Source organism: Calonectris borealis, chromosome 4, assembly GCF_964195595.1.
Source record: "Calonectris borealis chromosome 4, bCalBor7.hap1.2, whole genome shotgun sequence".
Classification (NCBI taxonomy): Eukaryota; Metazoa; Chordata; class Aves; order Procellariiformes; family Procellariidae; genus Calonectris; species Calonectris borealis.
The window spans coordinates 30,410,642-30,427,786 of NC_134315.1; the positions used below are offsets into that span (position 1 = coordinate 30,410,642).

The 17,145-nt window shown below is 36.2% G+C and overlaps 1 protein-coding gene across 19 annotated transcripts in view; it reads left to right on the forward strand.

Annotated features, from left to right (window-relative positions):
* DCUN1D4 (defective in cullin neddylation 1 domain containing 4) overlaps window positions 1-16,672 on the forward strand; it is a 44,634-nt gene extending 27,962 nt beyond the window's left edge. For 17 of the 19 annotated variants that reach the window (XM_075149062.1, XM_075149061.1, XM_075149060.1 and 14 more), the window contains 7 exons: window positions 320-411; window positions 2,796-2,866; window positions 5,211-5,302; window positions 6,196-6,304; window positions 10,247-10,351; window positions 10,812-10,914; window positions 11,021-16,672. In XM_075149062.1, coding sequence (XP_075005163.1) covers window positions 320-411; window positions 2,796-2,866; window positions 5,211-5,302; window positions 6,196-6,304; window positions 10,247-10,351; window positions 10,812-10,914; window positions 11,021-11,076 — 628 coding nt within the window. In that variant the 3' untranslated portion in view covers window positions 11,077-16,672. Of the gene's footprint in view, window positions 1-319; window positions 412-1,137; window positions 1,556-2,795; window positions 2,867-5,210; window positions 5,303-6,195; window positions 6,305-10,246; window positions 10,352-10,811; window positions 10,915-11,001 lie in introns of those variants that run through there. The other 2 variants (XM_075149058.1, XM_075149075.1) reach the window with 2 other exon arrangements.
* Window positions 16,673-17,145: the final 473 nt, after the last annotated feature.

Below are 17,145 nucleotides of genomic sequence, written 5' to 3' on the forward strand. Positions count from 1 at the left end.
TAATGGTGTGCACAAATGTTACTTGAACTTACACAAAGCAATTTGGGGTTGATTTTGAACTAGTCTGTATTTGTTGTAAGGAAGGTTCATGTACACATATAATGATTATGAATCAGTTGAAGTGTGACAGACTGAGCAAACACAGTATTTAGGTTCAGTAATTCTCTGTTAAGCAGTGTCCGAAATGACTGGATATGAGGACACAATGTTGGGTAAACTGGTTCATGAAAGGAAAAACATTGCTGCTTACAGTGGCTATTGACTAAAAGATTGTTTTTAAAAAATTGATTAATTACTTGTTTATCTTTCTTTTTTTAAGTATGTATAGAAAATATGATTCGACTAGAATAAAAGCAGAGGAAGAAGTCTTTTCAAGTAAGAGATGCTTAGAATGGTTCTATGAATATGCAGGTAAGGGTGAAATGCAAATTTCCTCCTAATAACAATTTAATATACATTAAAATATAAAAATTGCATTAACTGAGCTTTTCCAAGACTGAATATAGAGGCTTTTTTGTAAAAGTCTTGAAGAAGCTTTTCTTATGTTCTGTGTAGCGTGAAGTTGAAGAGTTCAAGGGGCAATTTTGTCTTTGTCTCTAATCTATTAAAAGAACACAGAAGGTGTGTAACTTAAAATATTTTGGAACGTGTGTACTTTACTATTCAAATCTATAGTTAAAGCTGTACTTCTGTCCAAAATGTTGTTACCTCTCTGGCTTTAACATGGCAGATGATAGAACTTCTAGTGCTGAATAGTACAGAATTATGCTTCAAGAGAAGTGTGTCTTTAATATATAAAAAAAAAAAAAAGGTGGGGGAGGTAGTAACATTAGTTTTGTTCCTGCTGAATCTGGTGCTTATGGTTTCAAGCAAAGAAGTGAATAAGTATGCCGTACTAGTCTTGTCTTCATATAGTTTTCATCACAAGGTATAGGGAAGGTAGACTGAATTATTTATTCTTGCCCTTGTGTATGAGAACTTTCTTTAGGCATTACTTCTAGGATTGTTAATTGTGATCTGCGGTCACAAAAGGTGATCCTTTAATAGTGAAGTTGGTCATTGTATTCATTTTTTTACACGTGGTTTTCTGAAGGGGAGAACTTGAAGTGTGGGGAAAAATGATCTCATGACTGTAAAGACCAAAGGGAAATGAAATAGGTGATTGACAAAATAAGGTAATCATGCACTTTTCTGGTGTTGTCTTGGATAACGTTGCTCACAGCTTGTTCTGTTTTATCTACTTCTTACGCATAATGAAGAGTGACTTTTATTTGATGTAATACATTTTTTTTCTTCTAATAAAATTATATAAACTAAATTAAATACTTTGAGATCTCAGTTGTCTGTGGCAGTCTGTGAGAGGAGATTCAGACAAATTCAAGCCAAATCTAACCTGTTAGATTCTCTGCCTTTTTGACCGGCTTGATTTATTTTTTCACTCTAGCAACATAACTCATTTTTGTCAAGACTTTCATGGAAAGAAGGGATGAAAGGAAGGCTGTATAAGAAAGAACTTTTGATGCATACACCAAGATAAAACAGAGAAAAGCGGAGAGTATGATCCTGTTTACAGTATTGAGTAACATTCTGAAAAATGCATTTTCAAAGAATAATCTCTTTTGTGTTCTTGCTTCGTAAGTTTTCTCCTTTGCAGACAGTTGACACTGCATTTGTTTTTTTTCCCTAGTGTGTCTTTACATTACAGAATGAGTCTTTTTAAAGACTGTTGTGTACACTCAGAGAACTGTGAGAGGATGTCATGAGAAGATGGGAAAAGTTATAATTAAACCTTGTTATTTCTAGAATAGTAGGTCACCTAATAATAAAACATAAATTGATCTTCCCTTTATAAAACCTCTTTTTCTTGCATATGTGATCTTTATATTGGATGAAAGTAGGCATTTCAGCCTCTAATGTTTTTTTCCCAAATGAGCCCTTTTAAACATGAGTAAAATAATTCTAACAAAATAGTCCAAATACTTAAAATGTACTTAAAAAAAAACAGAATTGCACAGTACAATTCTTTATGCCTATATAACTTTTTCAATAGAGTATTGTAGAAGTTACAAATATCTTGATTTAACAGCATGTTTTAATAGTAGTGCATTTTAATAGCATTTATATTTTGAATCTTTTTTTCCTTTTTTAAGTCGGCAAAGAAATAGCTGTAATTCATGTCTTCCTTCCCACTGCAGTTACTAAAATTCAGATAATACGTGGCCATGGTATAGCAATATGAATAAACAGGAGCATGAGATTTTTATTTTGGGCTCTTTTCTGTAGATAACATTATATAAAGATAGTATATGAGACAATAAGGAATGAGATTCTGGGAATGATAGTGTCTTGTATCCTGTATAGCGATGCATCACATTTTTATGTGATATGATCGTATGATAACAGTAGAGATTCAAGCCAGGAAATGTGTTTCACTAACCATCGTCCACTCATTTAACCATGGTAATATTACGTGGATGTTCTGCTAGTCTTAAGTGCATTCTTAAAGATATTATTAATTTACTGTCCCAAGATTATCTCAGTAAATGGGTAGAATAAAGGATATTGTCAGGAATGAAAAGTTGTTTCACAGTTTTTCTGTATCTGTTTCCAAAGGTGAGATAAAGATTTAAGTGTATCCAAGTCTGATAGTAAGTGTTGAAATATTTATTGCATGTCAAAACAAACAAAAAACTGTGTGGAAGTTCAGGTTGTATGGTGTGATTGCATTTCTCTTGTGCTGTAAAGGTGAAACTGTTTTAATTTTCAGAGATAAGCAAAATGCATTTTGTTTGCAGGCACTGATGACATTGTAGGGCCAGAAGGTATGGAGAAATTTTGTGAAGACATTGGAGTTGAACCAGAAAATGTGAGTTCAAAGTCCATTCAAAAGATGCCTAATCTGTTATGATGTACATGAGCCAGTCTTATATATTTTATTTTTCCATCAAGAATTAAAAAATTCTCGGGAGTTTTTAAAAAAATTGAAGAAACATAAACGAGGGAGGTTTATATACACATATGGAAACAAATTGCCTTTACTTGCAGAGTAATGAGCACTGTAAGACATGTTTGACTGTTATTCGGGGTTTTCAGTGTCCTTCCTTATGATGCTAAGATTGTATCCATAAGTAGTAACAGCATGCTGGTTACTAGTGATAAAGCATTAAAATAAAATAGAAAAAAAATTCAGCAAAGCTTTTGAAATTATTGTAACACTCTGCAGCTGTTTTCATGCATCCCTGTATCACTTTGTCACTCCATCACATCCATACCTCAGCAAGTTTGCAAAGTGAGGACAGAATGATGAAAGAAAGTGTTATTTGCTTTACTGAAAGAACACACAGCCCTTATAATTCCTTCTACTTTAAGCCATGTTATGCCTCCCAGTCTAAGGAGACCAGTGTAGTTTAGTTTTTCTGAGGCAAGTCAGAGTGGCTACAAGCTTCCATAAGCTATTTCTTCATAGAAGGAGGGGACTAGATAGACCATTCCTTCTCTTTGTGAGAGGAAATGGTCTCAAGTTGCACCAAGGGAGGTTTAGATTGGACATTAGGAAAAATTTCTTTACTGAAAGAGTGGTAAAACATTGGAACAGGCTGCCAGGGAAGTGGTTGTGTCACCATCCCAGGAAGTATTTAAAAGACGTGTAGATGAGGCGCTTAGGAACATGGTGTAGTGGGCATGGTGGTGTTGGGTTGACGGTTGGACTCGATGATCTTAGAGGTCTTTTCCAACCTTAATGATTCTATGATTCTATTTTAAACCCCAAACTGTCAACCTGTAAAAACTCAATTTGTCATTGCTGCCACCCCTTCTTTTTCACTTTCCCACTCCCCCAAAAAAGAGAGAGATTTAAAAAAAAAGAAAAAAAAGCAGCTGATGGTTGTCATTTCTGAAACAATGAGACAACACTGGAGATTTAATGTAGCAACTACAAAACTACAAAGTAATGTTTTCTTCGGGTTTTCTAGGAGAGAAAGGGATTTCAAATATTGTTATGATGCCATTTCAAAACACAAATAAGGAATATATGTAATTACATATATATATTTTATATGTACGTATATATAGAAGTAAATAAAATTTAAAAAGGAATAGTTGTGCCTTTTACAGGCTTCTTCCTAGTGCCTAATTTTTGCTCTTTAAATGTATATGCAAGTCTTATCTTTTGCAGGATTCATAAAACATCATCTCTGACTAAGCAAAATGAGAATTGTCATTTTGAAAGATTTACTGGAAATATAAGATGTAATTTGCTAATTTTGGAGTTTATTAGGATAATAAACCCTTGAGATTTAGGCAGACATTTGGATATAGAAGCAGATATTCTGATTTCGCATTAAAAAACATAGAGAGCTGCACTAACATTCGCTAGTTAATGGCTGAGTTGCAAATTTAAATTACTTGATTATTTTTTTCTTCTAGTCTGCAGGGTCAGTTGTCCTGCAAGTTTTTCCATGTATATATATCAAAAGTGTTTTCTTAAGTTCTTGAACAAGATAGTAATCTTATGGTATCACTTTATCTAAATTCTTTATTGCTTCAGTCTTCTGTGTGAGATGTGAAAAGGAGTCTGTTTCCTTTTGGGCAAAACTGAAGTATTTATGTATCAGCCTCTGTTTTGATGTGTGTTAGTGTTAGTTCACCTAGCTTTACTTAACATCTACTTGAATTACGCTGCATGTTCAGAGCTGCAAAATTGGGTAGGCTTATGGTACCCTGGGGTAGCTGGGTTCAGGTGGGATCATTATTAGCTTTAGAATAATTGGATTTCACAGAGCTCATGGATTCAACTGATGCACGTAGATGAGAGTTTAACAAATGTCAAATGTAACTTGTCGTCAAATTGGTACTTAAATTTTGTAGTTGTTTGGGAAACCTTTTCTGTAGCTTCTGCACCAACTCATCTTCCTCATTGCACTGCTCACCAGATGACTGTGCATGCTCCCTTGAAGTAAGGTGGCCACTGATAACTTGGGTGGATGTTCACTCTGTATCTTTGCACTGTTATCTTCTCTTTGTTTGGATTATGTACAGTACAGGTTTATCACTTCAGGTTTTTTAACTTTTAAAATAGTGTAGCAAAGACCTGAACATCCCATTTATACAAGTAAAGTATTTGTAGCCTACTAAACAGTAGTTACTTGAAAAATGTGTGGATCTTTTTGTTAATTCTTTTCAGTCTTCGTTTTTTTTTCTCTTTAAAACAGGTAGTTATGCTTGTACTAGCATGGAAGTTGGATGCACAAAACATGGGCTACTTTACATTACAAGAATGGTTGAAAGGAATGACATCACTACAGTAAGTGCTTTGAAAAAACTCTTAAGTTTGTTATAGTAAACCCAGTTTTTTAGAAAAAACACGTTTTGATGTTTTGACTCATAACACCTAAAGCAGAGAGCTCTACTGTGGACTAGAAGCCGTACATTTTTGGTCCTATTTATGGTGATATGGCCACTTAGAGACAACTTGAAATCTGACAGCTACACGTTTAAATACAGTTGGATTAAAATATTTGCAGTCTCAAGAAAACAGAAATTTCATGAGGTTCGACATTGTTTCTGTCCGCAAGGGCATCTATCTTTGTCACTGAATTGGACCTATCTATTAGATATTGGTATGTTGTTAAAGCATGTGTAGTTTAAAATGCTAAATAATACTTTCTGAGACTCTGCGTTGTCGTGTTTTTCTAAGAGTTGTTTTCTCGAGTTGAGAGCTTATCTTCCTGACATAATTAACATAAATGTAGTTGAATAATGTTTCATGTTTCATAGAGAGTTGGAGAAAGAACTGTGTTTTGACTTACCCTCCAGAACAGAATCACTAAAACTGTGTAGGAAATTCTATAGTTTCAGCAAAACTGTAGAAGTGTGGTTTCACTTTTGTAGTTTGCTGGTTGTTTGCCATGTGTAGACAAGCTCTTAGTTTAATCTGTTGGAGAGTGCATTTTGTACAAAGCCAAATAAATTTTTATCAGAGTACCAGTGTAAGACTTTTGCTATTTTATCTAAATCCGTTTTACTCTGTGGGTTTAATCAAGGCATTTTATGCAGACAAACTCATAAACATGTCTTTGTACAGAGTGATGTATTTTGAACAAATTGATGGGGATACATGTTAAAGATTCTTTTCTAAAATATCAGACATCTGTATAAGAATACAGACTCTCAATTCACTTTGTGCTTTTCTTGTAGATGTGATACTACAGAAAAATTGAGAAATTCTCTGGATTACTTGAGATCTTTATTAAATGAGCCTACCAATTTTAAACTTATTTATAGATATGCATTTGACTTTGCACGGGTAAGTACTGTGGAAGACCAGCATCTGAAATTAAAACTTTACTTTCATAAGTAATAATTGAAAGCCTGTATACTTCTAAGTATGTTTCTGTTAAGATACCACTCAAGATTGCTTCTAACAAATTGAACTGTTTGTGTTCTAAAAAAGTATAAGCAAAATGCCAGAACTGGAAAAGAAAAAGTATATAGGATGCTTGATGTTCAGTGGTTTAGTGTTTTGACATGTTTTGTTACCTCTCTGCTTCAAGTTATTTTGTGACTTCAGGGAAATCATTTAGGCTCTATTCTGTTGCATATTGGAGCTTTGCCACTTACTTCCACTGGCTTTATAATTACCCTGGTTTTCCTTCCTATTGTTTGAATTTTGTGAGCATAAACATATTTAAAACAGGAAGGCACTTCAAGCATTTCTGCAGATGGTAAAAATAACTAACATGATAAAAGCTGGATATGATGTGATATAATATAAATACTGGTTCAGAAGACTGGTGGAAGGTCATTAATGATGATCTCTGTATTTATTAAACAATATCCTGATATCAGTCTTCCTACTATGAAATATGTATTGATAAAATTGTACCTGGTATTGGAACCCATAATATGCATAAGACTATTCCTACTTAAAGGGAGCAATAAAAGAACTTTAATTTTCTGAATTAACATTTTGACGTGGCTTTTGGACATCCATCTTGCTAACATGATGGAATGTACAGAAGATTTAACATAAAAATGATCACAGGCAAAGCTGAAGCTCAGATTTCAGTACAGGAGAACCAAGAGCACTAAGAAAATTGGCAGCAAAAAGAGTAACATGAGAAAAATAATAAGAAGAAATAGAACTGATAGCAATTCTGATAGTTAAGTCTGTCATAAGTAACTCAGATTTGTGGTACATCAGTGTTTTCTGCACGTCAGCATGCAGAGATTCGTGGTAGTTCACTTTTAACTGAGGAAACTTACAGCTGAATATGACAGAATGCGTGATATTAGTTAGTATGAGAGGGAAAAAAGCCAGATCAACATCTTAATTGTTCCTTTGCTGTGTGAAGATCTATTCTGTCAGTTTTGCTCAGAGTAAAATGCAAAGGCTAGAAATAATTAACATTGCCAAAGAAGTTCAAAATACTGATTAAATATTTGGCATAGATTAAAAAATGTTTTACTAATAGCAAATCTGCGCCAGCCGATGGCCTATCAAAAGTAAGTGCAGAAACTTAAAAAGAGGATAGTGGGTGGAGTTTTTTCAAGAGGTACCAAATTGATGTGACAAATAACGGTCTTGAAAACGAATTTAAACATTGAGACACAGATGCTGTGACATCATTTGTGACAAAAAAAAAATCAGATTGTAGAACTGCAGGTCAAAGGCATATCAACAGGGCAATTGTCAAAACAATATTAGATTAATAGAATTATTGAACTTTTAATACTATGGAGCCAGGGGAAGTTTATAGGAGAATGGCATCCAGTAAGAATAGAAATGAATGCTGACAAAGGCTGATATATTTACCTAGATGTGGCAGATTAATCTGTGCATAATTTTTATCAGAATAATTGAAGTGATTAATAGAAAACGGCTGATGGGAGCAGCTTTGTTTTTTGATTCAGAAGATTGTGTAATTTCCATCCTAAGGGTAGTCATTTCAGGGAAGTGCTCCATGGCAAAAAACACTTGTCTAAACTTCTGAAGTTTTAAGAAAGAATTTTTGAAAGCATCTATTGTGATTTGGTATTTAGTTTGTCAATAAAAACAAGTATCGAGGTTTTATGCAGCATGCATGATTTAAGTCAGCATGGATTTGAGGAAATAATTTAAAACACTGTATGTTGGTTTTAAGCACAAATAGATTCCTCACTCCCTATTTGCCATTGTCATTGCCAAGTTTGAGAACATACAGGTGCATGTATTTCATGACTTTTATAGGCCTTTTAGCTGAAATATTGGGGCGGGGGGGAAATCTCAGAAAGGCTGTCTATCATCAATGTAAACCAAATACATTTATCAGAGTTTGTCAATATATTCTTTCCCCTGTATCCAAGAAAGAGAATGTAAGTATCTGGAATGTAGATTAAGAATGATACTAGAGCATCTGTCATGGCAGATGTGCAATTAAGCAGTTGGAGGTGGGTATAAAGGGCTTATCTGAACAATTTGTTCTGAACAGTAGTTGGAGAGGGAGACTGTAGAAACTTAACAATGTGAGGCATGTAGAAACAGTATGGCCAAAGTAAAGGCAACAGAGCCTGATTGCATTAACACTTCAGTGTGTGGGAAGAATTCAGAATATAAACAGTATGGAAAATAAAATGTATTCTCACAGCAGTATGATTTCTGCTTAAAGGTGTTTGTGACAGAGGTGTAAATGGGCTTTGAAAAGAGGATTAGTTTTTAGAACTATTTGATGTTGGAAGTAAGTGAAAGAATTGTATCATAATAATACAGATATGCCTTTGCAGGTTTGTTTTTCAGCTTTATTACTAATTGAAAACTACAACTACTTTGTTCATCCTGGAATTTACGTTTTTCTCTAGATCAGATTGAGTGAAGTCCCTCTTGGATTTAGTGACCTGAATGTAAAACAGCTTCTGATGTTTGCAGAGTTGCTGGCCTTCCCATGTTCCTTCCAAAACAAATCTGCATTAAATTCTGTTTATACAGTTTTAGAATTGAGGTGTATTTTGGATGAAATGGGTTTCAAGAAGAGAGGATAAACTTGTGCATTCAGTTGTTGTCTGAGAACTGGGATCTCACTCTACCACATCCTTCCTACATGATAGAAGACAATTCAGTTATGTTTTGAGCTTGTTTTTTTTAATAAAGATGTGTATTCTGTAATACTTACAACTGAACTTGTACATATGAGGCATAGGACTCAATTCCCTTTGTCTTGCGTAGCTGTCTTGCACTGTTCTGTTACGTACTCCCTGTATCCCGGATATCCGTATATCCCTGTTTTTTCTTAATTTAGACTTTGCAGTCTGCAATTGTCAGTACTTACAGAGAGATCAAGGTCTACAATAGCTAATATGGAACTTTATTTTTTGTGATTTCGTTAATTTCTGAATTTGTAGCTTAATGCTATAACCAAGGCATAAAAGTGTGGGGTTTTACGTCCCATTTCTCACCAAAATTTGTTTAATTTCAAGACAACAAATGTGGATGGATAAACTACTTAAAATAACAAAATGGAGTCTTAAATGTACACACGTTACTTTTGAGATGTGCAGAAGTTGTGTTATGTTTCCTACGGATTAGACGTAATGAATCTGCTGGGTACAGATGATGATGCTTTTTTTTAGCGGAAACAAAAAAATCATCCCTAAGCCTTAATATACTACTGCTACGTTGAACTAAAACTGGGACAGTTCTGGGAGGGGTCTCCATGTGCTAGTGTGTTACGTTCCCCTCTGCTCATTTGATAATTAATTTAATCTGAATTTCATGTAATCAGTAGAATAAGAGAACAAAGAACCTCTTTGGCTCGCTCTTGCATAGTCAGTGTTACTTGATAGCTACTTAACTATCTACTGACAGTTCATGTCGTTGTAATAATACTGCAGGAAATACATGCAGTGATACTGTTTTAAGAGATATATGGCTGTGCAGAGGCATACGTGCAAACATGGGTATGGATCTAATGGCCATTGCTTTCTACAAAGGTCTGAAGTCACAAACAGGACTGTATACCTCATCTGCAATAGTGGTGACAGGTTTTTGGGAAGGTCTATAGGAAGCAGCATCTCTGTATAGCAAGCCATTAGGAGGAAGGAAATTTTACTAGGAAGTTGTGTTTTATTAAAAACCACTGTTAGATGCTGCTATTTATTATTTATTTGTTAATTTATTTTATGTATGGGTGAGCTGTAGTACAGGCAGTGGGGGAAGTGAAAAATCCTGAAATCATGCTCTTTTTTCCTTTCTGACCTTTTTCTTTTTATGCAGGAAAAGGACCAGCGCAGCCTAGATATCAATACTGCCAAGTGTATGCTGGGCCTTCTTTTAGGAAAAACATGGTCCCTTTTTCCAGTATTTCACCAGTTTCTAGAGGTATGAAGTTTGAAACAGAATTACATTTTTTTTAATCTGTCTTCTCTGATACTTTAACTAGAGGTAGAATGAACAGCTAAGAATTTTTTGTTCTGATTTAGAATATACTAGCCCCCAAAGCAGCACTTGTAACTGGTTATCTTTCCTTTCTTCCTCTTCCTCAAATCCCTATGCTCTTAAGGTTTATTTTATGCAGGACAAAGTATAGGATGTATTTGATTTGCTTTTGGAGTTTCATTTTGTTGCTGTATGTTTGTCCACTAAAAGATGTCTTAATGAGAAACATGAATTATTCAACACTAGTTTGACTACTTAGTGGTTTCTTTAATCATGTTTAGTTTTAGATGGCATACAGATTAAAATAATAATTCATCACAAGTTTTAAATTTTCTGTAAGAAAATCTGAATTTGAGGGAGTTGAAGATATATTTTAGTAACTTCTGTTTCTTGCCTTAAGCAGCAATCAAAATACAAAGTTATCAATAAGGACCAATGGTGTAACGTTCTTGAATTCAGCAGAACAATTAACCTTGACCTCAGTAACTATGATGAAGATGGAGCCTGTAAGTACTACCATGTGTTGGTGTTCTAGATTTATATCTCTGAACTTAATCATTCAGTGTCCTTTTACAAAATTTTGTAAAATACAGTTATTTGATCTCTCTACAGGGCCAGTGTTGTTGGATGAGTTTGTGGAATGGTATAAAGGAAAACAGATGACATAGGAGTTTAACTATGCACAGCCACTCAAGAGTCACTGTTACCACAGTTATGTCAACCATTAGCCATAAACTGCTATTTGTATCAAAGTGCATGCTGCTTTTCTTGCACTGCATCCCTTTTGCAGGGAACTTTTGATGTTTGCTATTTAACAAGCTAGCTATGCTTGCTGTGTAGCATTGTTCTCTTTGAAGGCTGCTTTGCATTTTGTATTTACACTACGAATTGGTGAACTTGCCAGCATCTTCACTGTGATTATGTGTATATTGCTGTCTAAATTTTGTATATGTGTATAAAAAAAAAAAGCTTCACCTAGGGATTATTTCTGCAGAAATGTATTGTAAAAATAATTTTGTGGCATATTTCTAGTCATCACTTAACATGTTTGTTGAAACCTTAGTTATTTTGTTTTTCTTTTGGTCTCAAATGTAGCATTTCAGAAAATGAAATGAACAGACTGCTTGGACATAGTTATGTGAAGAACTATTGTCAATTTTAATGTTACCATTTGAGATGCCAATTTCTGAGGGGAGAAGACATGCTGTGACTTTCTTCACCGGAATTCGCCAAACCTGACCTATTGCTTAATAGGAATGAAACATTGGTGTCTTAAAAAAAAAAAAAATATACACATATAAATATTAAAACACTGTAATAGTTGTACATGCCACAGATGATTTCCATTTGAAGAAAGAAATACTGACTTTTTAATGTTAAAACTGCAGTAGTCATTACAGGTACAAATGAACAAATTAAAGTACCTTTTAAAAATGGGTTTTAGACTTTCGTAAATTGCCTTTGGCATACTCCTTTTAATTTTGGTGTATCAAGAGTGTTTGCTCTATGTTGCGATCTAGTGAAATTGAAAGTTCTAGCTAAAAATAGTGGTTTGGGGAATAAAGTCTGCTCACCCCTAGCATGTAGATAATATAGATTTGGGGTTTTTTTTTGTTTGTTTGTAACATTAGTCTTTCCCAGGGTCTCTAACTTTGTGTTTTTAAGTAATTAAAAATGTGGTATCGAATAGTCAAAACATTACTTTTTCTTTCATGCTGGGGATTGGAATTTCCTAGCAGAATGTCCATTGCAGGCAATGGGCATGTTAAACACCAGCATTAAATGACAGTCCTTTTTAGTAGGGACCACTGCCTATTTCACTCATTTCTTCATCTGTATAGTACAGTTCTAGTGATTATTTTGGGGAAAATGAGTGAATGCAATGATGTTTAAGTTCTGTAACTTTGTCACGTTGTCTTTGCCTTACCCTTCTTTATTAAGTAATGTTAGTGTTGAATTTTATAAATAGGTCCTTGAAGTATCCGGTGCTATTAAACTTTGACCCCTAAGGATTTATTAAAATGTTCCATATTGATTCATGGAGCATTTAACAAAAAAGGGCCAGTGGATGTTTTGGAACAAATAACATTACTTTCCATAGAAATATTTTACAAGGTATTGGCAGTTTTGATATTTCTCTAGAATGCAATGCAGGGGAAGGGCGGGAAGGCATTTTAGGTTGAACGTGAAATTTTCAATTGTGTTGAAGGTCCTATTCTGCCACCACTGAAATCAGGAACAACTTGAGTATTAACTTGAGTATTTTCAGGATTAAGCCTAGTTTAGCAAAAGCACATTAGTTTGCTGCCCTGGACCAGGAGGCTGTAATTGTGGTGTTACAGGTGGTCAGTTGTGTTCAAACCTGTTTGTTGTTTTTGTTGGGTTTTGTTTGTCAAACTCAGCTGCCAAAGACAAAAATTGTTTGTGTGTGTTTGTGTATATTTGTATATACATAAATATAAAATATGTGTGCACATACAAAACCTAGAATTTCATGATGCTAAGAAGAAAATACTACCTTTCCCTGTGAAATAGTCATGTTCGTATTTCCATGACACGAAATAGCGCTCTTTAAAGTTAATAGTGGTAAAACATACAGTCATTGCTTTCTCGTGTACTAATACGCATAATGTTAATTCCATGTTTGATGCCAGTTTGCACAAGAAATTAATTCAGTGGAGTGTGGTATTTAATGTTTACAATAAGCCTCTTACTAAAACACACATGTTTTATTAAGGCTCCTGATGTAAATGTGTATATTACCATAGTATAATCGTAAGGAAATGTCAGTGGAGCTGCTGGTTTAGTTCTTAAAAGAATGAACTTAGAAGCAATATAACTTTTAACATTAGGCTGAATTGTAGTTACTAAGATTTTGAGTGAAATGGTGTAACTGTTCTTAAATGTTAAGCTAGTTACTGACTCTCGAAAACTGTTTAGCACAAATTGGCATGAATCCTGCAACAAATACAAAGTTTGCATAAAAGGTTTTGTATGTCACAAATAATTTGGCTTCCAATAATGGAAGCAAGAGCCAAAGACACTTTTAATCTATTACTGTTACAGGTATAACTTTCATATAACAGGGTCAACAGAAATCTGTTTAGCTCAACCAGGTGCTCTTTTTTCAAGTTTTGCTATCGTTTAGCAGAACACAAAATTTAATTAAAAGCAAAGAAAACAGCGGAAAAGAAACCTCAGAAAGTACTCACACTGTAAGTACTTCAAGTACAAACTCTTGTAAGTAAACAAACTCTTCATTTTTTCTTTGGGCAAAAGTAATCGGGAGTGATGGAAAGGAAGAATGTGGTTGGAAATGAATCAGATAGATGTTGCAAATTTTTTTTCTTCCACTTGCAAGCAGGATGAATCTGTAGTTTTCAGCTGGTTTATAAACATGCATCTTCATAAAATAAACCACAAATTCAATTACACCTAGTAGACAGCTTTACTGACATTTATAGAGAACAAACGGACCAAAATGGACCCGTACGGCTTGATTAGCTTCCCTGTGCTAGCCATCTTTCTGTTTTTGCTATATGTGCTGATAAGCAGAGGATCCTAACATTGCCAGCTCTTGTATTTTGGCGAAATGCCCTCTCATTTTTAAATAATTGTGGAAACTTAACTAAGCTACTCAGTTTACCTTGTATTTAGTACAAGTTTGGTGTTTGCTTTTTTGTTTGTTATGCCATGTTTGTTATGCCTGATTCCAGGGGATCAGGCCCACCCAGCACAGGTTCATGGAAAGCAGGTCCTGCTTGACCAACCTGATCTCCTCCTATGACCAGGTGACCCGCCTAGTGGATGAGGGAAAGGCTGTGGATGTGGTCTACCTGGACTTCAGTAAAGCCTTTGACACTGTCTCCCACAGCATTCTCCTAGAGAAGCTGGTGGCTCACGGCCTAGGCAGGTGCACTCTTTGCTGGGCAAAAAACTGGCTGGACGGCCGAGCCCAGAGAGTTGTGGTGAACGGAGTTAAATCCAGTTGGCGGCCGGTCACGAGCGGTGTTCCCCAGGGCTCAGTACTGGGGCCGGTCCTGTTCAATATCTTCATCAATGACCTGGATGAGGGGATCGAGAGCTCCCTCAGTAAGTTTGCAGACGACACCAAGTTGGGCGGGAGTGTTGATCTGCTGGAGGGTAGGAAGGCTCTGCAGAGGGACCTGGACAGGCTGGATCGATGGGCCGAGGCCAACTGTATGAGGTTCAACAAGGCCAAGTGCCGGGTCCTGCCCTTCGGCCACAACAACCCCGGGCAACGCTACAGGCTTGGGGAAGAGTGGCTGGAAAGCTGCCCAGAGGAAAAGGACCTGGGGGTGCTGGTTGACAGCCGGCTGAACATGAGCCGGCAGTGTGCCCAGGTGGCCAAGAAGGCCAACGGCATCCTGGCCTGTATCAGAACTAGTGTGGCCAGCAGGAGCAGGGAGGTGATCGTGCCCCTGTACTCGGCACTGGTGAGGCCGCACCTCGAATACTGTGTTCAGTTTTGGGCCCCTCACTACAAGAAGGACATTGAGGTGCTGGAGCGTGTCCAGAGAAGGGCAACGAAGCTGGTGAAGGGCCTGGAGCACAAGTCTTATGAGGAGCGGCTGAGGGAACTGGGACTGTTTAGTCTGGAGAAGAGGAGGCTGAGAGGAGACCTTATCGTGCTCTACAACTACCTGAAAGGAGGTTGTAGCGAGGTGGGTGTTGGTCTCTTCTCCCAAGTAACTAGCGATAGGATGAGAGGAAATGGCCTCAAGTTGTGCCAAGGGAGGTTTAGACTGGACATTAGGAGAAATTTCTTTACTGAAAGAGTGGTCAGGCCTTGGAACAGGCTGTCCAGGGAAGTGGTTGAGTCACCATCCCTGGAAGTATTTAAAAGACGTGTAGATGAGGTGCTTAGGAACATGGTGTAGTGGGCATGGTGGTGTTGGGTTGACGGTTGGACTCGATGATCTTAGAGGTCTTTTCCAACCTTAATGATTCTATGATTCTGTTTTGGTTTTTTTTCCTTTTGAAAAGTAATATACAGAATATGCTGACTTTTTGGACAAGACACTGAGAGGTCATTCTGGCAAAAGTGTCACAGGTCTTAATCTTTCTGGTGTACTATTACTGTCCTTACAGCAGAAACTCGATGGTCTATGTGCAGTTCATGCTTGGTATTTGGGAGATGTGAAGTGGAAAGCCAGTTAGTGAAAGGAAAACAGCATCCAGAGACTATAGCAGTGGACGCTCTAAGTTGATGGATGACAAACATTTGGAGCTCTTTGGACTCTATGTTCTTAAGGGTCTTTTCCAACCTAAATGATTCTATGAACATCAGTAACCAAAACATTCCACAAATTAAAGTTCTTTCTACAGCAAAATAACATTAAGTATTTAAATTATTAATACAATTCTGTGTTACTGTTGTTTTTTCACTTTTTATCTTTTTCAAGGAAAGCAAGCTGAAAAGGATGGAATTTATTGGAGTCCTTTATGTACTTGAGTTTTCAGTTAAAACCTGTTTAAGGTTTGTCTTTAAGCTACAATAAATATTTGGGTTACTTTTTTGTAGCCTTTTCTAACATTTGTGGAGGACTGGAGGCTCCTCCCATTTTACCACAAATACATGCATTTTATTTCATCACAAATATGCTCACACAATCAAAATTTGTTACCGCTCATTGCTACTTGGTTAATGTTCCCAAGTTGCTTTTTTGGAGGGCAAGAAATGGACTTCATTCGTGTTAAGGTTTTCCCAGATTTCTGTTGACCCTTGGTCACAAGTCTAACAAATTGTTTAGTAGTCTTGGAATTCATATAGACAGCTTTAAAGGTTAGCTTGTGCCCTGGTTTTAATTATAACTGCTAAAATACCTCTTTCTAGGCCTTATATTCTGTCCTTTCGTATTGCTGTAAAAGTGTATAGAATCCATCCGCAACTGAATAGTTCGTTGTCTGTAATTGAGACCAAAACTCGGCTTGATATTTTTTGTTTTTATTTTTAAATTTTTTCCCCCTCTGTGTGTGTGTGTACATGTGTTGTCACAAAATAGTATCTACTGACACTGCTGTTGCAGGAACAGCAGTTAACCTGTAACTGTGAATGCTTTATGTCTTAGTTATTTGGATATTACATAAATAAGGTGTGCTAAACTCCTGTGACTCACGACCTGACAAAAATACTGTTACGCCACCTAACATCAGTTCATCCGATTGATTTTTAGGTCTTTTGCTGGTGTTGATGTAAAATGGCATCCCACAAATAAACAGTATTTGTGTTGGTTTCAGCAACTGACTTCAGATTTTTCTGTGGTTCATACTTCAGAAATTCTCATATCTGAACATGCATCACGTTAGCTGGCAACCTTTATTATTTAGTAGCAGAGAACTTGTATGTACAATCTTGTCATCCTCATTTCTAATAGTAAGGCGAATCAGTATTTAAAATTTTGTTGGAAAAGGTTATGTTTCAAATGGAGTGTGTGGGTGTAAAACAGTATTGTAATTCAAAAGTTTTCAACAAGAAGAGTCAATTTGAGCAGGAACGTCTCTTAAGACAAAATTTTACAAGAAGCATAATCATTACCTGCTCATCTCGACACAGGTTTTTGGCCCATGAGATCCTCATAGAAAAGCTGCTGATGTATGGGCTGGATGAGCAGACAGCGAGGTAGACTGAAAACTGGCTGAATGGCAGGGCCCAGAGGGTGGTGGTCAGCAGTGCAAAGTCTTGTTGGAAGCCAGTGGCTAGTGGTGTACCCCAG